Source organism: Megalobrama amblycephala, linkage group LG2 (genome assembly GCF_018812025.1).
Source record: "Megalobrama amblycephala isolate DHTTF-2021 linkage group LG2, ASM1881202v1, whole genome shotgun sequence".
Lineage (NCBI taxonomy): Eukaryota > Metazoa > Chordata > Actinopteri > Cypriniformes > Xenocyprididae > Megalobrama > Megalobrama amblycephala.
In genome coordinates, this window is record NC_063045.1 from 36,825,033 (window position 1) to 36,850,888 (window position 25,856).

The 25,856-nt window shown below is 37.9% G+C and overlaps 2 protein-coding genes across 4 annotated transcripts in view; one reads left to right on the forward strand and one right to left on the reverse strand.

Annotated features, from left to right (window-relative positions):
* The first annotated feature begins 2,762 nt into the window (after positions 1-2,762).
* On the forward strand, positions 2,763-7,906 carry fstb (follistatin b). Its single transcript, XM_048173741.1, has 6 exons — positions 2,763-3,278; positions 4,052-4,243; positions 4,473-4,691; positions 5,429-5,653; positions 5,930-6,160; positions 7,645-7,906. The coding sequence occupies exons 1-6, from the start codon at positions 3,194-3,196 to the stop codon at positions 7,725-7,727; spliced, it is 1,035 nt and encodes a 344-aa protein (XP_048029698.1). The 5' UTR covers positions 2,763-3,193; the 3' UTR covers positions 7,728-7,906.
* An 11,048-nt stretch (positions 7,907-18,954) lies between these two features.
* arl15b (ADP-ribosylation factor-like 15b) overlaps positions 18,955-25,856 on the reverse strand; it is a 58,925-nt gene continuing 52,023 nt past the window's right edge. For 2 of the 3 annotated variants that reach the window (XM_048173784.1, XM_048173768.1), the window contains one exon: positions 18,955-20,573. In XM_048173784.1, coding sequence (XP_048029741.1) covers positions 20,421-20,573 — 153 coding nt within the window. In that variant the 3' untranslated portion in view covers positions 18,955-20,420. The remainder of the gene's footprint in view (positions 20,574-25,856) is intronic. The other variant, XR_007182394.1, reaches the window with a different exon arrangement.

Below are 25,856 nucleotides of genomic sequence, written 5' to 3' on the forward strand. Positions count from 1 at the left end.
TTTATCCTATTTAACCCGTTCCTGAAACTAGCTCGGCATTTCCATTATTCACCAGCAGATGTCTCCAAATTCAATGTCAAACTGAGCATTCACTAGCCTCAGAGAGTTAAATGTCCTTAAATATAATGTATAAAGCACTTTCTTTAATTGTTAATATATTTAGAGACTCGTGTAAAGCACTACACACATATATAGCCTATCATTTAGCTTCAAGTATACAAGAAAAAAATAAAAACAACGGATTAAACGCACGAGCCGATGGCTGTTTTTGTTCAGTAAAACGATTCTGTGTGGCATTCGATCAATCCAGTGACATCTCTAACCACAGACCACAGCTGTGCAACGTATGTCCCTGATAGTTATTAACAACGTGTAGCAATAGACACTTGCAGAGTCTTGCATTTCTCCCAATTTCCCGACAGAGGGACAGCAAGGCAGCGGCTTAACGTTACACCTCAGATAGGCTATATCTGGCAAGCCGATTTAACATTTATTTCTTAAAACTAGTATCTATTTTTAAGTTACCAGTAGGCCATATTCACCATGAAACCATTCTTATTTTTTATGGACTTCTTAATTCATATACCCTTATATTCTTTAATCAAAATAGCTTCCCCTTCCTCTTGCAATGATTTCTCTTCTCTGATGTTTACTAGTGTGAGGGCGGGACAACCTGTCACTCACATGAGATTCACCAATAGCAAACCACAACCATCCAATCGACTCCTCATGGTCAAAATCAAGTCCCACCCTACATTTTTTCATGTTCCAGAAGCTGTTTACATTCCTGAACCATAATCCTCTTTTTGAATTCAACGCCAAACATTTGCTAGGCTACTAATAGAAGTCACTTGTCAGTACTGTAATAGCCTAGTGACTAAGCAAATAAGGAATAAGTACTACACTTTTTTAAATAAAGGTTCCAAAAGAAGAAATGGGAGCTTTAGCCAAAGTTCTACCAGGAAGACTCTAATGTACGTCATTGCTCATTATCTAATCAATCGTTACACGTCACCTGAGTATATAAGTTCTGTTCCCACCCACTATTATGTTCTCAGATTCCGACGCTGGCATTCACCCCCATCCTCCCCACCACCACCAGGTCGGTCCCTGTCCTTTGCCTTCATCTTCAAGCAGGATCTGCAATCGTCTGCTACCCTCTAAATCGTACTATGGACGGGGACTACGCCAACGAATTTTATCATTCCATCTATTCAATATTTGCATACAAACTGTTAAATAAATCTTATTCAAATGTTTCCTTGCCTCCCGAGTCTTTCTGGTAGAACTATTTTTTTTTCTTCAAATAACCTTTCAGTTTTAAAAGAACCATTCTTAGTGTTTTGAACATTTTAATAATCTGAGGAGCCATTTGTGCAATGCAAGATTTCTAGGATGTTAAAGGTTCTTCATGGAACCACAGATGCCTATAGTGTGTATCTGATAAGAACTTATTTGTATTATGGATGTAACACCTCATCTACACTGCAAGTGCGCAACGTCAGCAACTTCACAGGAGTTTGCCGTGTCGCGTCACTAGTTGTGAAGATGGGGTGTAATGCAACACCCTGATTGCTTCCTTTTGAAGGAGGATTTGTTGTGCTATATTTACAGGTTTGACCCTGGGGAGAACCAAACAACTGTCTCAACTATTATTAGAATGACCGTATCCTTGAGTCTATTATTACCCATCAGAATTCACAGTAATAAACCACTTTAAAAGATTAACGCTCATTGTCCAACCTGAAATGGATGGAAAACTGTCTGGATCTATTCAAAGCAGAGGACTCATATGAATTCCCATGGCACAGAGATGCTGTTGCCTCTATTCATATTGTCTGATTTGCTGTACAGTAGCATTTATACAGCTATATTCACTGATAAAAAATTTACTGTTTTTTTTTTAAAGTGCCAGTTATAGTAATCCAACAGTTCATTACTGTTAGACAGGACAATATATATATATAAGACAATAGTGCCAGTCCATGAAAACGGTGCATTTTGTGTCCATCATTGACATGTGAAAAAACAGACTTTAACTTCTACTATATGTTGTTCTAGGCATTTTTTAACACATCAGCAAAATCCAGTAACTTTTAAAACATTTTTATGCATTCTTTCTTTACAAGTATGCTTTTGTGGCCAAGTATGCATTTTGAATGAACAAAAAACACATGAACACATGGCTATTTATTCTCTCATATGTAGACGTTTTTAATAAAAAGACATAAAATTACAAGTACAAGCCCTGTTAACCTTATAACTTTCCTTATATGTATAATAATGTAAAATTTCACAATTAAAAAAAAAAAATCTCATAACGACAGCATAATCCCCCTGTGAATTTTCTTTCATCATCTTGTATATTATTGTGTTTGTTGACTGGTACAATTCTAAATATTCAACCCTGTTACCAAGTTGCCACGATTTTGTCCAGTAAACTGGATATTTGCATAAATATCCACATAAATTTAAACATAAATTCGCTTTCTTATAGACCTTGAGCACAGGGCTAGTAATAGAAAGTATAAAACTGTCAGCCCTGTTACTTTGGGTACGGCTCTTGTCCAACATATATTACATTTTATTTAGCTTCAGATGGCACATCCCTATTTATTAACACTGAGCATTTGAATTTCCTGAGAATATTCACAATCCTATAACAATCAAATTAAAAAATAAATAAATAAATAAATAAATAAATGATCACATCAAAATAAACTATTTATTCAGCAATTTTGCAAAACCGGTTTCTGTTTCATACAGTTCAAACTCAAAGTTTGGCATATGTTGAAAGAAAAACAACTTATATCAAATATCTTTTGTAATAATCAGCCTTCTATCCACAATAAATGCAAACAGACCCCAAATCACTTTGCTGCTGTTATCCAACTCTTTGAACCCCCACAAACATAGCCCCAAATCATAATGTTCCTCTTGAGGGGAGAAAGTTTCTAGACTTAGGCTACAAATGTCACCTGATAAATGTCGGTGGGCAAACTATTGCTAATGCTCTCCCCACCCCCTATGAAGTATGAAGACCGCCCACCACATCCAACTCGAGACCCCATATAGATTTAAAAAGCGAGACGGATTCCGTGTGTATGACAGTCACTGAGTGCGAAGCATCGGGAGAACATCTGTCTGTCTGTAGTCAGTCTATCTCCAACACGCGTCTCCACTTTTTCTGAGGATGCTACAGTTACCGCAGCTCCGCCAGGGCGTGATCGCGCTTCTCATTTGGTTCGCGCACTTGATGGAACAGCAGAAAGTACAAGGTAAAGTGACATTTATGCTTTGCGTGCTTTCTTAAAGTCTGAAAGAGGAATATTATGCAGTGTTAAAGCCATTAATTCACTGACTTAGACTTGAGCAACTTGAATGGTGCGTTTGCGCCTCTCATGCGTAAAAACTAAAAAATGAACTTGTTTTCAAGACACCTAGCTATTAGAATTTACAGTAGCTATTCATTGCAAAGGAACCATATCTAGGCACCTTCCTGTCTGATCTTGAACTTTAAGTGATTCATATTTTCAGATGATATATTAAACTTTGTGCAGTAAGGGGGGAATGTATTAATTTATTATGTTTCTAATGGCATTATGTCTAAACGGTTGAGCATGTTTTCGTGCACTGAACAAAACGCTTACTCAACCACAATATAGTGTTTCTTAAGAGTTTGAGTGAATTCAGATGGCAGAAGGACTCTTTGAACATTTGGAATTTCAATCCAAGTTCCTTTAAAAATACCCCTAAAATCATTTTCAAATGTTTGTTTGATCCTTTACCTGGATCCAGCGAAATCTGTGGTTATTTTATCGTCATAAAGCAACTTGCCACTAAAGATGCAACCACTTATTTAATATCGAGGTGACCCATATTGACTGTTTTGAGTATCTGACATGCCCCCCTCAATGGCCGAGGTAGTTACGGCCCTGCTTGGCACTAATTGGCTGCAATTAGCTATATTCTATTACATGCCTGGTATGAGTGATAAAGGAGCAGAATAGTATTCAGCATGTATGAGGGGTAATAAAGTGACTTTTTCCAGCCGGCAACTGCTGGCTTCAGCAGGGCAAGAACGGGAGATGCCAGCTTCTGTACATGTCTGGGATGAGTCGAGAAGATTGTTGTAGAAGTGGTCGTCTAGGCACGGCGTGGACCGAGGAGGATGTACCCAATAACACGCTCTTCCGGTGGCTGATCTTCAATGGTGGCGCACCAAACTGCATACCTTGTAAAGGTACAGCATTAGAGTGTTTTCATCATTTGGATGTCTGGAAATAATCTGGAAGAGGTTAAACATTTTAAATTGAATTGTTAGTCTATATGAAGATTTCAGCTTGAATATGGTTTAAATGTCATGTCATTCAGAAATGACATGACATTTAAACCACAAACATTTATATATACAGAACTGATATTCAGCTCATTTGATCAGTTGTTCATAACTTTCTTTATTGATTCTACAGAGACTTGTGATAATGTGGACTGTGGTCCTGGGAAGAGGTGCAAAATGAACAAGCGGAATAAACCCCGCTGCGTGTGTGCCCCAGACTGCTCCAATGTCACCTTTAAAGGGCCTGTGTGTGGTTCCGATGGGAAAACGTACCGGAACGAGTGTGCGCTCCTTAGGGCCAAGTGCAAGAGACACCCTGACCTGACTGCGCAGTACCAGGGAAAATGCAAAAGTATGATCACTCGAGTCAAATCATAGGTGTACATTCTTCCAAAGAAAAAAGAACTTTTGTAATCTTTAATAAAAAAAAAATAATAATAACCTGCTCCGCCTTTTTTTCCTGGTGACATCACCTAGGCCGTGCAGTCTATTGGATAATTTAGGGAACTGTTTTAGCAAACTCGCATTTCAATTACAGTCTGTTATGTAACAACCACCCACTTTTAATGGTCCAATCAAGTTCCAATGGATATGGATATTTTAAGTCCCAACCTAAATTTTTCTCACAGAATATCCTGTACGTCACATTACAGAAATAAAATGTTGGCGAATGTCATTTCATGTTGACTTTTTAGAATCAAAACTATGCAAGGCTTAATTCTCAATCTCTAATTAAAATCTGCATTGATAGCTTGCTAGTAACAGACCAAACATGCATAACTTAATGTCTTTCTAATAAAAATATTATGCCCACCAAAATATATACAGTCAAACCAAAAATTAGACCTGACTACGTGTTATCTGACATAATTTTTTTTTTTCTGACACAGTTTAACTCTGAGATCTTATCATATTTTATTACCATTTTTTTTAAACTATAGTGAATAAACTGTATTAATGAATGAAATGTTCAAGGTGTCTGAATAAATTTTGCTTTGACTGTAGAGGAGAGGATAAATACGAAATACTTTTATGCATAAGCTAGTAATGGCATGTAACCAATTTTGACAGGCTATCATTTTTCTACAGAGTCATGCTATGACGTGCGTTGTCCTGGAAGCTCAACGTGTGTACTGGACCAGACCAACAACGCCTACTGCGTGACCTGCAACCGGTTTTGCCTCGAGGTGACATCACCGGAGCAGTACCTGTGCGGAAATGACGGGATCGTGTACGCCAGCGCCTGCCACCTCCGACGGGCCACGTGCATCATGGGACGGTCCATCGGAGTAGCCTACGAGGGGAAATGCATAGGTGAGAATAAGACAAAATCTTGTGCTTGCACAATCCTCCTTAAACATGTGGTTCTCATTACTCTGTTTTCTGTTGCAATAACACATTCATGTTTCACATGGGTAGCTTTGACTGTTGCTGCTTTTCTGCGTTATTTAATACCTCCTCAAACCACACTGAGTGAAACAAGGCTAAAATTAACATTCAATACGGCCGAATGTGGCTCAAAGAAGTGGTTTTACATTAAGTGAAATCATACTTTGGGAAAACTTCTCATTTCGTTTTTTCTTCAATCAGACGCCAGGTCCTGTGAAGACATCAACTGCCGGGAGGGACGAAAGTGTCTGTGGGATAAGCAGACGAAACGGGGACGCTGTGCGGTGTGTGAGGACACCTGTCCCGAGAGTCGTCCAGGCGACAGCATCTGCGCCAGCGACAACGTCACCTACCCGAGCGAGTGCGCCATGAAGCAGGCCGCCTGCTCCTTGGGTCTCGTCCTGGAAGTCAAACACTCAGGCTCCTGCAACTGTAAGTAGAGGATGCTAAGCCTTGTCCCGCATTCCCTCCCCCTGCCGAAAAACATCCATCTTTTTTTGCCCCTCCCATTGCCCCCAAAAGGAACACAAGGACTGTCGGTGAGCGTGTATCTGCCCTTGCCTTGGCTTCCTCTCGCAAAGACGTTGTGTTTTAATTCAGTGGCAATGAGATGTTCTGATGCATTAGAAGTGTCCAGGACAGTGCAGATGTTCTCTGCTCATCTATTGATGCCTTAAATGAGGTTAAGCCAAAATCTTTAAGGTCAAGCCAGGAAGGATTTCCGTTCGGGATTCGAGACAGTTCTGAAAATGCTGCTCCTCCGCATTGGTCTGCACGTCAGAGACAGAAACATGACTGACGGTGTTGACGAGTCATGTGGAAAGTATATAGGGACGTAAACTCACTTAGCGTGCTCTGTTTTTTGTTTTCTCTGCCTATGGCTGACCGGCTCAGTGATGATACATGATGATACAGATGAGCGTGTGTGTTATGGACAAAGAAAAGCAAACCTGTTGCCATTATGGTTGGGGCAAAAATACCATTGAAAGTGGAAAAAAAAAAAAAAAAAGCCCTAGAAATGTAAAATACGGGGGCAAAAAAGTTTTTTAACATGTATTTTAATATATAGATATATTTCTGACATATATTTTAATTGAAGTTTTTGAAATGGTTGGTATGCTGTGTGTTTTATATGGTTTAAAAAATATATGCCCAGAAAATCAATTCCAAGAGGCCAATGTTGTCTGCGGAATTTCATTTCTGACCCCAGCTAACATCTTTGTCTATCATCTTCATGTAATAAAGGGAAACTCAACCATTTTTTTCACTGTCGATTTGTTATGTCCATTTTGCGCAATGTGAAAATAATGCTGTTTCTCTTACCATATTCGAAGTATTTTTTTCATTAAAAATGCCACTTATTCCTCAAGAGAGGATGATTCTTCACGTAAAATGTTTCTAGACAATGTCACCTCTTTTGTTCTAACCCTATAATGGGTAAAATGTGGGACATAACAAATCTCATGTGGAAAAATGCGATTTTATGATTAGTATGAACATGTTTGGATGGTTCAGTGATAAGTTAGAACATTTGTTAATGCCTTAAAGTAGAACCATCTTTCACCAGCCTGAGTCTGTGTGTGGTATTGACAAATCATCTTCCACAAAGCGATATTTTTGTTTATAAGAAGGGATTACGTAATGTCTCTTTGCTTGATTTTATTTTGTACAATGACTTGACAAATACAAGAAATTGTCTCCGCTAATAAAAGACAGAGGTGAGGCGCCATTTCACGTAGAAATTCAATCCCACCCTCTCCCTCCACCCTGAGCTGTGATCCCACCACCTTGTGTGAATTGCAAAGCATCTTTAGAGATGCTTTGGGAGAAAGATGCAAGAAGTCATGCAGTAAGACTCTGTGCCAGAATGCTGGTGTGTTTTATACTAATGCAACAGCTACTATATTCCTCCGTAGCACTCTCAGAAGAGACGGATGAAGAGGAGGATGATGAAGATTACACGGATTATAGCCATGTATCTCTGTTACTGACTGGATAAACCACCTTCAACAGCAGGACTCCATTTAAGCACTGAGTCCTGTCATATTGTACATACATGTACTCTTATTTATTTTCCACAGACATGTGGAAGATGCTTATTGTTCTAGATGTTTATTTATACATTTTTGTCTTTTTATTTATACATTTATAGTCTGAATAAATGAACTGTCTACCGTCTTTACTTTGTCGTCTTTGGAAAAATATTATTTATTATAATGTGCAATGTAACTCTGTGTAATATAAAATGTTTTGAAAAGTGTATGTTACAGTGTAGTTTTCGTCATCCACCCAAATGCAATATCTGCAACAAAACTTGCATGTTTTTTATTTATTTGCAATCTAATGTTCACTAATAAATCTGCTTCAGTTTACAATCAAAGCTGACAAAAGCAGCTTTCTCAGTAAAATCTATGTATGAGTTTGACACATACACCAAAAAAGTGGTTTCATTTCACAGAAATAATGTTGGAATCAATGCATTGTGTTTTCTAAAATCAAAATTGATGCGGTTTTTTTTTTTTTTTTGCCAATATGTTTCCTGTTTTTATGTGTGTGCTTAGACAGAGGAATCTAGTTTACCATATATTGTATAAAATTAACAATATCAATCTTAGTATTGTTATATTGCCATATATTGTTTGTCTTTTTTATTTTAGAGATCCATCTATAAATTTATAGTTTTGTATTTGTTTGTAAATGTTTAATGTATATAAAGTTAATGATGCCATTCGAAAAGATGCAGTATAAAGAGAAAATCTTGGGGGGTACTGAGTATTATTCCAAAATCGTCACAGAAATGTAAACCATGTCATTTTAAATCTGTAATTCAATGTTGAGATTTTGATAAACCTTTAAGAACGTAATTGGCCTTGACCTTGAATCCTTTAAAGTGGGTATTTGTTATTTCTTGCTAGTCACAAACAGATTGCTTTGAACAGTCAGACACACACACACACACACACACACAAACCAATCCAAGTTCTGCAGAAGCCACCGGAACTGTCTGAGCTGCAGCGAGGAAACTAATTTGCCAGGAAGTTGCACAGACGGCTAATTGGAAAGGAGAGCGACACCACCTCTTTGCTTTGCAAGGCTTCATTAGACGCTTATCGTTAATTCAAACCCACAGAGATGTTTTTCAGACAGTGTGGGAACACTAATTTTTTTCTTCATCAGATATTGTGCACAAATGCCTTTGTATATCAGCATTTTTTTCTAGATTTTAAAGACCTGTTTACACCAAGGACGATAACATTAACGATAAAAATGTAGTTCTAAAAATCTTTCTAATTATAAAAGAATAGGAGAATCCACACCACAGCTATAAGGATAATGGATATCATTAAATATCAATTTCAGATATCATTGGAGTCAATTTCAGAATGATTTTTCCAGGTGATGAACAACAGCCAATGAGAATCCATCCTGCTTTAAGAACGTAAGGATTTAAAGCAGCAGTCTCAGACGACGATTTTGCAGTGCGCACTGGTGTTGACGTTAATATTACCATCATAATTATCGTTCTTGGTGTGAACGGGCCTTAAAGGGTTAGTTCACCCAAAAACTCATGACAAGCTCACCCTCATGTCATTCCAAACCAGTAAGACCTTCGTTCATCTTCGGAACACAAATTAAGATCGGCTATTTTTGATGAAATCCGAGGGTTTCTGAATAGGCAGTAACGTCGTTGGACCTTTTGTTAAGAAAAGGTACTAAAGACATCATTAAAATAGTCCATGTGACTACCGTGGTTCAACCTTAATGTTATGAAGCGACGAGAATATTTTTGTGAGCAAAAACAAAACAAAAATAATGACTTTATTCAACAATTTCTTCTCTTCCCTGTCAGTCTCCTATGCTGTTGACGTAGTGAACGCAGTGCAGCGCTTCCGTGTTCTACATTACTGCCTATGTGTGGTTCAGAAACTCTTGAATTTCATCAAAAAATATCTTAATTTGTGTTCAGAAGATGAATGAAGGTCTTACGGGTTTGGGACGACATGAGGGTGAGTACTTAATGACAGAAATTTCATTTTTGGGTGAACTAACCCTTTAAGTTGAGCTATTTACAAACATGCCCACTGGTAATTTTACTTTGGCTTCACTGAAACCGACGTGTTGGTGTGAGCCGAGGCTGTGTTCAGTAAGGTGAGGTCTGTCTGAGTGCTGGCAGGGATGATCTTTCTTCTTTCGTGGGGCAGCTGAATCAGCAGTGGGCACGGGTGAATACGGGCGCCCGGCCCCGCTGATGCCTGCTGGGCAGCATCTGTGATAGCGCAGATAGAGACAGGGAAGAGTAATCATATCTGAAATGAATGCATCGAGGAAGATCGTAAACAAGAATGAATACGGTGTCAGTGTCTCAAGCTTGTTTTGGAAAAAATATAGCAGGCAGCCACTATAACAATGTTAAGAAACAGCTGACATTACACAAGAGAGGAGAGGATTTTTCCCATGGTCATGCTGACAGAGTTAAAATCCCTTGACCTTCCTATGAGGTTCATATTTTAATTATTTTTTTGGAATATTACATCACTCTTGTATTTTTGTCATATTGGCTATTAAAAACATAAAATGTCAAAACTTGACTTGTTTTTATAAAATTTCTGCTTATTTGTTCCAAATTGTTATGCAACTCTTAAACGGCATAGGCTGTCAAGCTCCAAAAATTAGCATTTTAAAATTTTTTGAAGCATGCCAAGTGTAGTCACTATAATGAACTGTTGTTAAAAGACAAATGATTCTTCAAAAATTTCAACTTTTGTGTTCCACGAAAATAGAAAGGTATTTTGGTTTAAAATGTGTTTCATGCACAACAGCAGTGTTGAATCAAGCTTCTTCCGCTGCAGAATTTTTAGAAAAAGAAATCTTCATATCATATTTTACCAGTGTTGTGTGTTTGTATACTGAATTGATTGTGAAGACAAAAAGGGGAAGGAATTGTGGGAAGTATGTGTCAGTCTGCCTGTTTGCTTGTGTTTTCAAGAACTTTTAGCCTTTAGTTTGTATTTCTCTGTGTATTTAAAGGTTTAGTTCACCCAAAAAATTTAAATTCTGTCATTAATTACTCACCCTCATGTTGTTCCACACCCATAAGACCTTTGTTCATCTTTGGAACACAAATTTAGATATGCGCATGCGTCATGCTGCTCATGTGAACAGCGTCGGCCAATACTGAGCCAGAGTTCTGTCATGGAACATGAAAGCACTAGACGTAAACAGCATAGGAGAATGACACAGAAGAGAAGATATTGTTGAATAAAGTCATTATTTTTGTTTTGTTTTTGTGCACAAAAATTATTCTCGTCACTTCATAAAATTAAGTTTGAACCACTGCAGTCATCGATAAGGAGCAGGAGCCGACCACAGACCGAGAGACCCAGCTTACCTGACTTCATGCCGAGCTGTTGCCCATAACGGAGCCAGCATCCGTGTCCATCCTGGAACAAAAGCCTGACCAGGTGAGCAAGCCGGCCTTCACATCTGTGCCAATGGGAATTTTAGTGGAGCTGGACGAGGAGGAATGGCTAATAGACTGGAAGACAGAGGTAGCGCTTCTCACCCTAATTCCCACCTACGAACTTCTTCTGTCCCGTCTAGCACAGAGTTGTCTTCATCATCACTAGAAGCTCCATCCAGCACAATGTTGTCTTCGTCGCCACCATCCCTGTTTACCACCAAATCTGTCTCCGCACCCAACCTTTCTCACCTGCTTGCTCACCCAAAGCCAGCCATTTGTCAGCTCTGCTTCTGCTGGCTCCCTGCAACCCTTCGTCTCCACTATCAGCCCCACCATGCAGCCCTGATCTGCCTTGGGGCTTCCAGTCCCTAGATCTGGCCTGGCATGACGAGTCTCTGGCTCCACCTCATCCCTTGTGCCCTCAGTTCCACCTCGGCCCGACAACTAGTTGGCTCCACCTGGAACCATCGTTCTTCCAGCTCCACTGGGCTCCCTCATCCCACCAGCTCCGCCCTAGTCTGTCATCACTCCACCATAACCATGGACTTCCAGGCTGTCGGCTGTGCCTTATTCCTCCACCTCAGGCATCAATCACATCATCACCGCTTAAACATTACTTATATAAAGCTTGAATGATCGTTTTTTGATGAAAAAAAAATCGGTATAGGCTGCAAAATGCTGCAGAAGAATTGTTCATGTTAACTAATGAATTTAACAAATGAAACCTTATAAAGTGTTACAAAAAATAATAATGTAAAAAAAAATTAAGAATGATTTTTGCAGTGCAGTACAAACAGTCAACATTCATTTGTAAGGTCTATGATTTTCAGCCAAGTTCATGTGAGGACACCCTTTTTCTCTCTAGGTATAAACCAGTACCAAAAAAAGGACAGTGAGCAAAAAAAAAGCATAGTGTTGTGTGGCACAAACAAAATATTTGGAGAGAACAGAGCTCTGTGGGTCATTTCCTGAAAGTTCATTGGGGTCTCTCTAGCAACCAGTCCACCGGATCCCCGCTGGGTCTCTCATAGAAGTTCAATACAAGCGTGCGAGTCAGTCGATGTCTGCGAGACAGCCACTGGTCAGCTGAGGTTTAGCTCACTCTGTGTACAACTGATGCCTGGAAATAGCATGATAAATGTACTTGGGGGTGTAATCGAACAGTTCTGCTGCTCTGGACAGCAGTCAAAACAGTCTCTTCTGCCTGTCTCTGTCCACTTTTGATGAAGGCAAACTGGAGTGTTTCTGTTGCAGCTCATGCATGCCGTATACAGACCTGAATCTTGGTTTATACACTCAGTCTGTTGTCTTAAGTGTTTATAAAGCATTATTAAATCCAGAGATGCCTGTAGAGCCAGTGACTGATGGCCCTGTATGGAAAATCCACGCTTATTAATGTGCTGTTGACTGTTTTTGCCATTTCAGAAATGTTCTCTATTAACGGTCATATAAATTTGGTTTGAATTTTAACAAGGAAATGGAATGCACAGAGCCATCAAAACAAGCATACGCTTCCTCAAAGCTCAACTTCAATGAGCCGACAGCGAATCGTATTCGAATCAGAGGAAACCGAATCTGCCGTTAAAAACAATCAGCAATTAAAGTCTGGTATGAGGCTTTGAAACGAGATCACAGAGAGCCGCTATAAGAGACTATCATTGTTAGTCCTAACTTTACTAAGGAGAGTTTTTCTCACTCGCTGATGGAGAAAGTGTCCCAAATGAGCATGCATGCCTCGTTACCCCAGACGGGCCTGTTTTGATGTTCCAGTATTGTACAGAGGAGAATGTACATTTTGTCCTTACATTTGACCTTTGTGTTGCAAAACCATTCAAAATGGTATGTGCGCTACATTCACTAATGGAGGCAACACCAGTCGCAGCCCTAACTCATTATAATCATTCATGGGAACATGCTTGTGGAGGTACGGCGGAAGTAGGAATGGCACATTTCTCATGTGCATGAAGGAAAAAAGCAATGCAAAAGGGTCATTGCTTTTCAGATGCATGGTCCTTTTGCTTTGAGTAAATATGGTCTAGTTAAGTACATTTTCATTGGCAATTCTGGGATTCTTGAGTTTCATTGTGGCCGATTTGCTTCCCGCAGCAAGAACATAGTTAAGACAAAAACATAGTTTATTCATGCACTGGTCAATTTTGAGATTTTGGGCTTCAAAATGTATTTTTTCAGACTAGTGGAAAGAAAACACCCACAACATGCACTTGTGTTTACTTTAAAGCACTTTATTTCCACCTAAAAATTTCAATTATGATACATATCTTTAAAGATGTTTTCTCAAAACATGTTGATTTTTTCTTATGCACTCATCCTGCATTCACGTGCTATCGGAAATGTCCTACTTCCCACTGTAAGTTGTGATTATGAGCTTGTCACATTCAAGTGCTTTGTTGTCAGAAAGAACAGGAATCATGGAGGACACCAGGTTCATTTTTGCCTACTTTTTGGGAAAATCTTATTATAGCCAAAATGAGATTTAGCGTCCCATTCATTGACAATATAAAACATTCACTGTGCTATCTAGAGCGTCAGCTTGCTGACAATATACAATAAATATACAATACACTTCAAATGGTTATTCTTATATGTAAATATGCACTACTTTAATGACAAGACAAGGTGATAGCTGTTGTGGAAAAAACTAATAAACACTGCATGAAAAGAGGTGTATATGGACCAGTAAACTCCTGCATACAGTGCAGATTGGGCAAAACTGGGAGTATTGCTGACCAGATATGTGAAATTCCTCCGGTCCATACACTGCTGAAAATGTACCAATTTGGAAGTATGTTATTGCTGTATTCTTCCATGCAACAGCCTTTTGTTGCTATGGCATTTACACCTTTGGACCACTTTGCCCAGCACTTTGATCAATCATGTTAAACTGGATTGGTAGCTTTGAGGCTAAACCTGACCCCTAATTAGACAGCTATTGGGCCAGACTTGCCTCAAAAGTCATTTCATTGGTAAATTTATCTCACCCAACACTGTTACAGAAAAGTGACTTTATTGGTTACATTTAAAATACTGTATATCCCTTTCAAAACCCTTGCAGATGAATGAAAGTGCAGGTGGGGTCCAGTGCAGTTGTTTTGAATCCCATTGACTTTCATTGACATGAGTGGGCAAAAAACATTGAAATATTCCTCAGAATATCTTCTTTTGTGATCCGCAGAAGAAATTTAGTCTTACAGGTTTGAACTATTCTTTTAAGAGCTGCAAAACTCAAAATAACTTAAAAATAATAAGAAACTCTGAAACTCTCCCATTGCACCGGTGTGATAGAGAGCGAGAGACATTTTAAGAAGATTACTGTAAGGATGTCAGACAGATTGACACTGGGGAAAAGGAAGAAAATATTGAAAGTTTGTCTTGCAGACAGCTTTGTGAAGTTCTTCAGACATGGTTAAAGTTTAAAGATTAATCCCAAGTGTTCATCTGTCTGCATACTAATATTCGTCTGGGATAGCGTAAGCGAGCAACTTCAGGTTATGTTAGATTAAGTCTCTTCTCCAGACACAATACCATTACCAAAAGATGAAAGTTCTTTCTTTAACAACTTCATTTACATTTCATTCTGTCAAAACAGGTTTCGTCAAACAGATCTGAAAATTAGAGGAATAATTTTCTGTCTGCCCCCAGAAAGCAAAGTCACAGACAATTTTAATGTTGTACTTAGAGATTATTAACTGAGTTACAGTCAGAAGAACTGAGTGTCTGTGCTGCTTTGTACTGAAGTTGTCCTCTGGTCAAGGGGAAATGAGACAAAGGTAAAACTTTTTCTCTAAAAAAGGTCTTATTTCAGAATGTCTGCTGTCAGCTGAAACTAGAAGAAAGTTTCTTTAACATGCAGTCATTCGCTAAAAATATCCTGTTAAATTTATGGTAATAAAACAAAACAAAACAAAACAAAAACCTGGCAGCTGTGGTTGCCAGAAAAACACTGTAAAAAAAAATACAGAGACAATGTTTCCCATTTAACAGGATGCCTGTATATTTTACAACTTATAACCATATATTTTAAACATTTTTAACAATATTCATATAAATAACACTTTCTGCACTTGGAGGCAAAGTTGAGCCACAGCATACAATTCATTTTAGTTAATATTTGACATACATTTTAGAACAAAAAAACCCCACTAATTTTCCTCATTTACATCTCTCAAATACAGTCAGGTTTACAGTGGGGAATCGAAAGTTTGGGAACCCCTTTCAGAATCTGTGAAAATATGAAAATTTTTAACAAAACAAGAGAGATCATACAAAATACATGTTATTTTTTGTTTAGTACTGTCCTGAGTAAGATATTTTACATTACAGATTTATTAAAATAAGCCCGTTCAAAAGTTTAGGAACCCTTGGATCTTAATTCTGTGTGTGGTTACCTGATGATCCATGATTGTTTTTATGTTTTGTGATGGTTGTTCTTGAGTCTTGTTTCTTCTGAGCAGTTAAACTGAGCTCTGTTCTTCAGAAAAATCCTCCAGGTCCTGCAAATTCTTCAGTTTTCCAGCATCTTTTGCATATTTGAACCCTTTCCAGCAGTGACTGTATGATTTTGAGATCCATCTTTTCACACTGAGGACAATTGAGGGACTCAAACACAACTGTTAAAAAAAGGTTTAAACATTCACTGATGCTCCAGAAGGAAACACGATGCATTAAGAGCCGAGGGGTGAAAACTTTTGAATTCAAATATCAAGGTAAATTGTACTTAATTTTTCTTCTGGGAAACATGCAAGTATCTTCTGTTGTTTCCGATGGGTAGTACTAAATGAAAAAAAAATTATATTTCAACAAAATAAGAAAAATTGTGACATCTTCATCCTGTTCAAAAGTTTTCACCCCCCAGATCTTATTGCATCGTGTTTCCTTCTGGAGCATCAGTGAACGTTTAAACCTTTTTTTAACAGTTGTGTTTGAGTCCCTCAATTGTCCTCAGCGTGAAAAGATGAATCTCAAAATCATACAGTCACTGCTGGAAAGGGTTCAAATATGCAAAAGATGCTGGAAAACTGAAGAATTTGCAGGACCTGGAGGATTTTTCTGAAGAACAGAGCTCAGTTTAACTGCTCAGGACAAACAAGAGACTCATGAACAACCATCACAAAACATAAAAACAGTCATGGATCATCCAGGTAACCACACACAGTATTGAGAATCAATGGTTCACATACTTTTGAACGGGGTTTTTAATAAATTCAGCTATTTTTTTTTTTGTCTTGTGGACTATATGTAAACATCTTTTATGTAAAATATCTTACTCAGGACAGTACTAAACAAAAATAACATGCATTTTGTATGATCTCTCGTTTTGTTAAACATTTTCACATTTTCACAGATTCTGAAAGGGGTTCCCAAACTTTCGATCCCCACTGTACATAATGATACAATGTATGTATATTCTGTATATATATATATATATATATATATAAATGAATACATAATTTGATAGATGGAGCTGTAAAGGAACATTTACTCTTTCTCCATGATACCTGGGCCGAGAAATACACATTTTTTCTCACAAAAGTTCACACAAAGGTTTTTGTGTCAGACTTTTGACCAAGCACCAGGGCTTTCAAGAAAACTAAACTGTACTTCCGTGTTTTTCAATATCCCTGCACACAGACAGTTGGATCGACAGAGGGCTATTAATAAAACAGTATTGTAAGAGTAGGTTTATCACTGAAAATTGTATCATACTTTGTCTACTCTTTAAACAGCATTATTGTAAAAATACTATGGCAAAAGCTTTCTTACCTATATGTGATGACATTTTGCTTCGGGATTGGGTGGAACTGACAGAACAGTGGTTTACTTACAATAGTTTCCCCTCCTTTTGGGCTCAAAAACTGCATTCGTTGTCATCCCATTTGAAATGTTGACTACAAACAGAGAGTTTTTTCAGATTTTCCATCCCGGTGTTCTCTCAAAATTACAATTCTTTACAGCCTTATGCACTGGATCCTTTACTGGAAGCTGAAAATAACTCACTCCCGCTAAATGTTTACTCTTTAGGCCAGGACACACCAAGCTGACAGCCAGCCTGGGCCGTTTTTAAGCATCAGTCGGCTCTATTCTGACGCAGTCAGGGTTTTTTGGGCCAATTCAGCATGTTGAATCAGTGTGGGTGATAGAGAGAGATGGCTGTTCAGCTAAGGCCTGTGACACTTGATTTTCAAATCTTAACTGATTTTAAAACTGTGGGAGACCACAGACATAAGGGCAGTTTCAAGTGCAAATTGAGAATAAAAGTGAAAGTGATCAAAGCGAGCAAAGTCGTCAAGATGGTACAGACAGAGGGCTGTATTTTCATAATAATGTGAGCCAAATGGAATGAAGAAAGTTATCAGCATGATTGATATTCAAAATGCTTTGTTTACAGTTTGTATATCTGCAGTCCTAGTTTCGGTTGCACTTTTTGAATGACGAAAATGAAAATAGACTATTGACACCTGCTGATAAAGACTGATATTTAATTACATGCATGCACAGAACACACATGCTAGTTCACAGTCACCTGTAGTCCTTTTGGTGTGTTCAAGCACAGCTTTTTTTGGCCGAAACAACTGACGAGAGGTGACAAGACAGTCAGCTTTCATCACCATTAGTTCTTTGACGTCGACTTGGTGTGTCACAGGCTTTTGAATTCTTGTACCCAGGAACAATACAAGCCGACACCATTAGTGCTAAAAGTTTTCTAAGAAGTGTTTCCTACTCAAGCAAGGCAGTATTTGACTCTGGCCTTAGAAAGCTACATGCCCAGTGCATTATAGGTGTTGAAGTTTTCCTACCTATTAGGCAAAAGGCAAGACATTTGTCCTTGTTCTCTATTTTCTCAAAGCACCAATTTCAAAAAGTTTTACCTTTTTTTACCTCACAGGCAGCAATTTTTGAAAGCCCATTTTGCAACCAGTGAATTACCCATTTAAAGCAATTTTGTGATGTTTTTTTTTTTTCCCCATCTCTGTTTTGTTTATACAACCCCATCATCTATAAATGTGTCATCTGTCAATTAAGCTCTAGATCTTGTTTTGAGTCTGGTTTATGGAAATCCCAACAAGCCAATGAAATGAAACTGCCTAACAGTTTGTGGGTTATGAGGACAGCTGGAAATCACTGTAGATGACTAATCCATAGACAGGGAAACACTATGACTAATCACTTTTGTGCAGATGAGCCACAGAGATGCCGGCGTTCCTTGTGCCTTAGTCAGAAGAGAGCTCAAAGCCATCCAGATGACCAAAGCAAAAGAAAATATCAAAGAAGAACAGCTATACTTACTGTCAAATGGGTCAATGACATACAGTGACTTTAATTCACCTCTTATGTTGAGCATGTTTTTAATTTCTGAATTAAAATGAATAATTTTGAGGGGCAAAAATATCAGGATGGCTCTTGACATCATGAAGCAAAAAGCCCCATTAAAAGAATGAAATTCTTGAAAACAAAACCTTATTAGTTTCTATATCAATCTTAATAATCAATCTCTATTATTATTTCTTTGGAAAAAGGCAGTGAAGCGTTTTTGTTCAAATATTATAAATATTTTGCAAACTTTTGTTTGCCAAACACACACACACACCATAAGACAGGAAATTATATTATATAGTGAGAACCCCTGAAGAACCCAATTACAGTGTGTCAAGGTCAATAAGTCTAGATAATGTTCTCGTCCATTATTCATGAGACAAAAAAAGTGAGACACGGTTCCATCCTACAAGTAAATGACTAAGACAACACATTTGTCCTTCTTCTGCCTTTATTTTCCATGTTACTCAGTGGAAATTATGCATAAATACACATAAACACAGTCAAACATGTGAATGACTTGATGCCACCTTGGTAAACTGCTAAAAGCCCACCTAGACTTTGTTTTCCTTCCAGTACAAAGACAGGCACATGTCCTCTCCAGAGACTAATCTGTAACAAATGTACAAATATTTGAATTACAAAAAGGCAGCTGAATTGGTTCTGAGGGTATAAAATTGTAGTAGATATAAATAAAACACAAGATGATGCCCGAGTTTGGTGATGAATATGCATTTCAAGGTGTTTTTCAAAGTATAGTTGCTTTCGGAAGTGCGGCTGATGTGGCACATGAATAGTTTGGTTGCTCTTGCATTAGATTCCTCCTTTGTTCATGTGTCTGGAAACTCATCTAAATGGAAGGACTTTGAGAATAGAGGAGGTGTGCTTATGCAAAGAGAGTGTTTTACATTCAGGGCCAACAGAAATACAAAAAAATTCAAAAACAAATAATGTGATATCCAAACAAGCACATGGTCAATACATCATGCATACAAAATTGAAGGCTCTGTCATGGTTCACCTAGAGGGGCTGATTGTAGTTTTAGTGTCTATGGTGAAAAGACAAAGTCAAACCGGTTGTTATATTTTTCAGTAGGGCTTGGTCAACCATTACCATCCAAGATAAAGAGATAGATGAGCAAAATCCTGGATATGTTCAGCTTTGAAATAATACAAGACCAAGTTATAAAAACATCTTTGTGTCCTCAGTAATCTTAAATCAAAAATGTGCGTTTATAGGTCACTCTAAAGATCCAATCGAATGCGGCTCCATGCTGTTTAGAGACATTACATGACAAGAGAAGATTTTATTATTTTTTTACGACTCAGGAGTCACTCATAATTCCACTTTTCACTTCACAGCCACAAATATTTAAGACGGCATATTTGAATTACATCGAAAGACTGTCATTTGTGAGAACACATTGAAACGTTAACACTCACATTAAGGCTTTTAAGTACAAACTAGCATCTCTCACTCTCTCGCAAACACGCATTCACGCAATCACTCAAGAAAAGAAACCAGGGACTACATGACGTCCAGTTGCCCTACGTGACCAAGCATAAATCATCTATTTAGTAGCAATGTGCAACTAGTATTAAAAAGAACTGATATAACCATTTTACTGACAATGGTAATCGTGTGTTCTGGGTTAATACGTGTGGTTTGAGAGAAGGTATCAAACTTCAGGGCTGAAGTACCTTCTTTTTCTGCAGATATGAATCCTTACGTGAGGATTTACCAAAGTCCATTTTTCCATGGCTCAATAAGTTTCACCACAGTAACAGAGTTAAAGTAACAACGTAGTTTACACAACAGCCATGGCGACCTGGGATGTGCTGGCCTGTGGTGAGTTGGCGATCGGTAGTGTCTGAGGGATGCTGGGATGTCGTCCCTGGGTCATATCCTGCCTGTATCCTGATCCTTTTCCTCCAGCAGATGAATGAGCTGACCAAAGCTTTCCTTTACCACATCCATGTTGTCCACAGTGCTTCCCTCCAGAATCCAGCTCTTGCCTCGTGCCAGAGGCTCCAGTTCAAAGTATTTCTTTATCTGTGTGTGAAATAAAGAGATAGAGAAAGAACTGAGGCTCAATTAGTGCAAACTTCTTACACTATCCACCTTATTTTTAATGTAAGAGCAGCACGGCCATATGTAACTTGAATGTGTGAGGCTTCCGGTGTCATTTGCTTCCAGTTATTTTAGCTGTACAGTCTGTTTTGCTTCTTGATATTGGAAACTGGTATTTGCTATCATACTATTTTAATTAATTGTGGTATGTAGTGCAAATAGCTTCACTATTTATTGTACTGTGTTATTCTTTAAGTTATTTCCCTATAGCAAGTAATGAATTGGAAATCTCACATGGCTTACTTCCGCATTGCAAAAACGGTGGATAAACTGGGAGTAAAAGTGTTTTAATTCAGTTTAATTAAAAAAGAAAAAAAAAGTGTTCTGATGGATGTGGATGGAGACACTTTCTTCAGCTCATAATCACTGGTCCTGTTCACTGCCATTATAAAGCTCGGATGCGTCAGTATATTTATTAACATTTCTCCGATTGTGTTCATCAGAAAGAAGAAAGTCATATACACCTAGGATGGCTTGAGGGTGAGTAAAGCTTGGGGTAATTTTCATTTGAAAGTTAACTAATCCAAAATTGAATGCGAATAAAGCAGTGTTTCCACTTCCTGGGTAATTGGTGCAAAATATCAGTTGCTGCAATCGGGGAAGCCACTATATTGCTCTATTTTCCTCCACAATAAATGACTTGTATCTCAGAGCACACAGACAAAATGCATTAAACACTGTCATGTTATCTTGCATTCGAATACCTGGTGTTTGGGAACAGTCGTGTGAGACAGTTCTAGGAGGATCAGGCATTTCAGAATGATCGAATCAGCATTTGAGATGCTGTGCGATGAAATTGGATAACTGGTTAGTCCAGTTATCCAACTGCATCTGTGTCGGAATGTATCCGTTGAGGCAAAGTTTTTTTTTTTTTTTTTGCGCATCAAGGGATTTATTCGGTAAACGTGTTTTCATCTTAGTTTATGCGCATCACTTCTTATAGAATGTGTGCCCTTAATTGAGCACATATGTTTTTTATACACATTTTTAGAATATGCACAATTTTGTTTCCATCCAGCATTTTTGTATGCAATAACCCAAAATTTGCATAAAAATGGGTGGATGGCCAGTTGCATAAACTGCTTAGACCAGTTCTACAAGTTATCCAAGTCATCTAATTTAAGAGTGGCCATAACTTTTTATTTTATTTTTTTTAGTTAAGTTACCTAAACAGGTAGATTGGTCTAATTTCAATCAGAAAAGTAAGACTAATTACCCCTTGTCTAACTGGGATAATTGTTATGTCTACGCAGTTCATGGTAATTGTTAATTGATTTTAAGGACATTTTTGTTTGTTTGTTGAATAAACCATTTTTGTCCAGTGATGTCCAATATAACATCTTTTATCTTGAACCACTGCTGTAATTGACCTCATTTCATTCATGCCTCATTTGCATGTCTGCAAAGCATTATCGTACAGGCTAACAAATGCTAGGTGGATTTTAGTTAGCATGACTAGTTAACGACATTGCTAGGATGAGTTTTACCTGGGTAATTATCTAACTGATATACAGTACTAGCACTGTACTACAAATCAATCCTGAGATCAGACTGTTAGTCTGTAGATCAAAACAAGATTTTTCAACAACCTTTTGGCTGGGTTTATTATTTGGGAACAAGTTTCCCCTACTGACCAATAAGAACGCAGGATGAATTGTATCTGTAAATATTCATCTATAAATGAGTTCCAAAATAAAACAACAAGATCTTTATTCTACTGAAGTTAGAAAGAATGCAGTATCGGCCAAGAAATTCCAATGTATTAGCCAGGGGAATATGAGGACAAACTTGTAGTACTAGCGCCAGTCCTTTTCAACGGGGCAAAAATGGGAGTGGAGACAGGAATGTGATCAGTGTTCACTATGGTAGATAATGTGGAGGAAAACTTTAAGTAACAGGAGAGAAATATTATATTTTTATCACCCTATATGATAAGCGAACATGATGAGCACTTGACTTCACAGTACTTGTGTGATCACAGCATATATGTGATTAAGCATGTTTCTTCTGATTATAAGCAGCTCTGTGTTTTCAGAATTTCCAAGGCAACAATAGAAAGCAACAAACAGAAAAATTAAACAAGAGCTATTTCCAAGCTTGAAGCCCTTCAGGAAAGATCAGCCAGGTGTCATGTACAGTGGTCTCAAAAGGTATTTTTGTATACAAAACTATACTTAAAAATTACAAAATAGCATCTGCAAACATATTCTGCATTTCTATCAGAGTAACCAGAGGTGTTGTGCACTTTAACATGTGAAAATCTAAGTACTCATAATACTGAAAAGCAATTTTGCTTTTCTAAATAAATACCACATTGTATATTTTTGTTATATCTTCCAAAGAAATTCATAAATGTGGCTTAAATTTTAGGCTCACTGTATGCTTTACTATATATTCATCAGTAATAACCTAAGGGATAACAACACTGGACGCCATTTATGGACATATCACTGAGACAAATTAGCAAAATTTCTTTTCACTTTGGTTCGACAGAAAAAAAGAAAGTCATACAGGTTTCAAATGTCATGAGGTTGAATAAATGATGACAGAAAATTTAAATTTTAGGTTGAACCCTTTAAAGATCTGCAAGAAGAGCATGATGCCAGAAACCTTCGCTTGAACAACAACAGCACCTAAACATCCAAAAATGTCCCTGTCAAAGTGATTTCTCCCCTCCAGCTCCTAATTTATGCTTCCACCCAAATCGTTGACCTCTGACCTTGGGGGACTTAAAGAAGCCCAGAATAAATACAGAGTAAGCCACTAGCACAGGTGTGAAAGTGAAAGCTGAGAGACTTCATTTCAAATGCTACACTCACATTATTCCTGACACAAAAGAATCACACTTTTTTTCCCCTCTTGTTTTGGCGGTGTTTCTGGAAGCCAGCCTGTCTCGTCACCTGATTGGCTCAGTCCCAAACCTCCATGCTGTGGAGAGAGACCACCCCACTGGGAGCACTTCTTCAAGCCTGGCCTCTGATTTCACATTTAAACTCACTCACAGCACTGAAATATATGGCATCAGTGTCACATCTAGGCAAACACTGAGCTTAACTGACAGCCAAAGGGAACGAGCCAAAAAAGCCGTTGGAATTTTTTACTTCCCTTTGAGAGTGCAATGAAAGGAAAAAAATAAATTAAATAATCAAACAAAACATCCTTTGAGCCAAAGCTTTCCTATTATGCCAAGAATGTTGATTAAGATTTCCCTGTCTGGGACTTCATTGCTACAAAATTACCCAATCCTGCTGCTTCGAAGAGCAAGAACAAACTTGGAACGCAAAGCCATATTTGTCTATTGTTTCACAGTGACACATATCCAGACTTAAAGCAAGTGTAACATTTGCAAAAAAACAGGAGGTTTAGGGCGAACTGCCAGTGACGTTCATGAAAAGTACTTCAAAAAGATGATACAGACTGATACAGAGTGCTGGTATGTCTGATGGCAGCTGATGCAGCAGAATATGTATTATCTCTACCCTGAACAATTGCTAAAAAGACAATACAGAAGAGATGGGTCAGAACGGTCAACTTTTTTCGCAGTGCTCTGTACTTTGTTCACATCTATATGGAAATTTATGAAAAATTATTTTTAATTTTAATCCTGTCCACACCAACAGCATCCATGCAACAACACAAAAACATTTTAAATGCTGTTACACAACCATGCCAGGCCAGTAGTTGGCGATATTGTGCTATAAAGATTTTATGCAAAAAAAAATCACTGAAGAATGTTTTAGGAATACGCAATCAAAGCCACTTGAAGGCAAGCCTGCAACCTTAGCTGAAAAAAAGCATAACGCATGCTAATGCTGCTGTACGCAGGGAAAGAGACCAGAGGCCTTTTTTTTTTTTTTTATTGAAGTCAATGGAGGAGAGGCTTCACTATGCTTAATGAACTGCTTTTGAGAGGAAATAGCTTATCATTGAATTTGAATTGACATCCCATCGGCTAATCTTTAACATGTTTGCTCTTAAACATTTGTTTTGGATTCATCTATTTTTAGAGTTCACACTGAAAAAAATTATGTTTTATGAGAGAAGTCACAGACAATTGCACGACAGGTAGAATTCAGTTTACAACACTTCTCATTCATTTCACAGTGTATGGCTGTCGCACAACTCTAAATGAAATTTAATGACGTCAAGGCTGTATGTGATGTGATTGGTTATCAAGGTCCGCGTATCTCCCAACAATAAAACCATCTCTGGCGTAATAATTAACGGATGCGGTATATGCATACTCCTCCATATAGTGGTATAATAATTTAACAATTGTAGACTGACTTGTAAACGTTATCTATAACAAATGACCACATAAATACAAACCAGTGTTCCAGTATTGCTGTCAAAATTCCTTCCTGTCAAATTCCAGCACATTTTTATAAACAACTGTTGCCATGCGCAAATGATGCTCATGATGTATTCCAAAATCTGTTTCAACTGTTCATGCACATTAAGGACAGCATTTTGAAAAGTGTTTTCAAAAACCTGTTTTCAGAGATTTTAAAGCATTGTTTACATGTAATGGTAGGCCAAAAACGCAGTGAAAAGTTTTGAAAATCGGCCATTTGTTTAAAAGCAGCTGATGATCAGAGCCAATTATGTCCTGTCAATCAAAATTTGTTGACAAAATACAAACTCATGTGGTGAAGAAAATATCCCGAGTGGCTAAGGTGAAAATTAAATTGTGATTTGCAGGATGATCAAAAAACAAAAGAGTCAAATTCTGAATAAATTATAAAGAGACAGCACATAGCAATAAAATCATTTCTTTTTGAAGTTGCCAATTGAATTATACTTGTTTTAAAAAATGTGTCAGTAAAAATAAAAAGCGGTATTGGTAGATGTTGTTCTAAGGAATCAGATATCGGTCTCAGCACACAAATACGATTACACAAATTTTAGCGTGCATCCCTACTGAGAAACCTTGAGCAAGCCTAAGATGAATCTAACCTCAGGCCATTTGCAAGGCTCACATGGCGCCAACTAAATCTGCACGTTCTCCAAGCCCGATTGGCTTTTACACCTGGTTTACTGCAGATCTTTTTCTTTATGACATGTTTGGATATGAAGTCTTTCCGGTGTTAGTGGGATAAACCCTTACTGGAGACAAGCCGTGACTAAATCACTTTGTCAGAGACCTGACTACCGATGCCCCTGCACAAAGTCAGAAGCTCATAGGTTCCAGGTCAGGGGCCATGA

What these genes read in the sequence shown, in the direction of transcription:
- fstb (XM_048173741.1), top strand. Translation starts at nt 3,194, where the DNA reads ATGCTACAGTTACCGCAGCTCCGCCAGGGCGTGATCGCGCTTCTCATT. An exon ending in GGAACAGCAGAAAGTACAAG is followed by an intron (nt 3,279 to 4,051) that starts GTAAAGTGACAT and finishes GACTTTTTCCAG; the next exon opens with CCGGCAACTGCTGGCTTCAG. An exon ending in ACACTCAGGCTCCTGCAACT is followed by an intron (nt 6,161 to 7,644) that starts GTAAGTAGAGGA and finishes ATTCCTCCGTAG; the next exon opens with CACTCTCAGAAGAGACGGAT.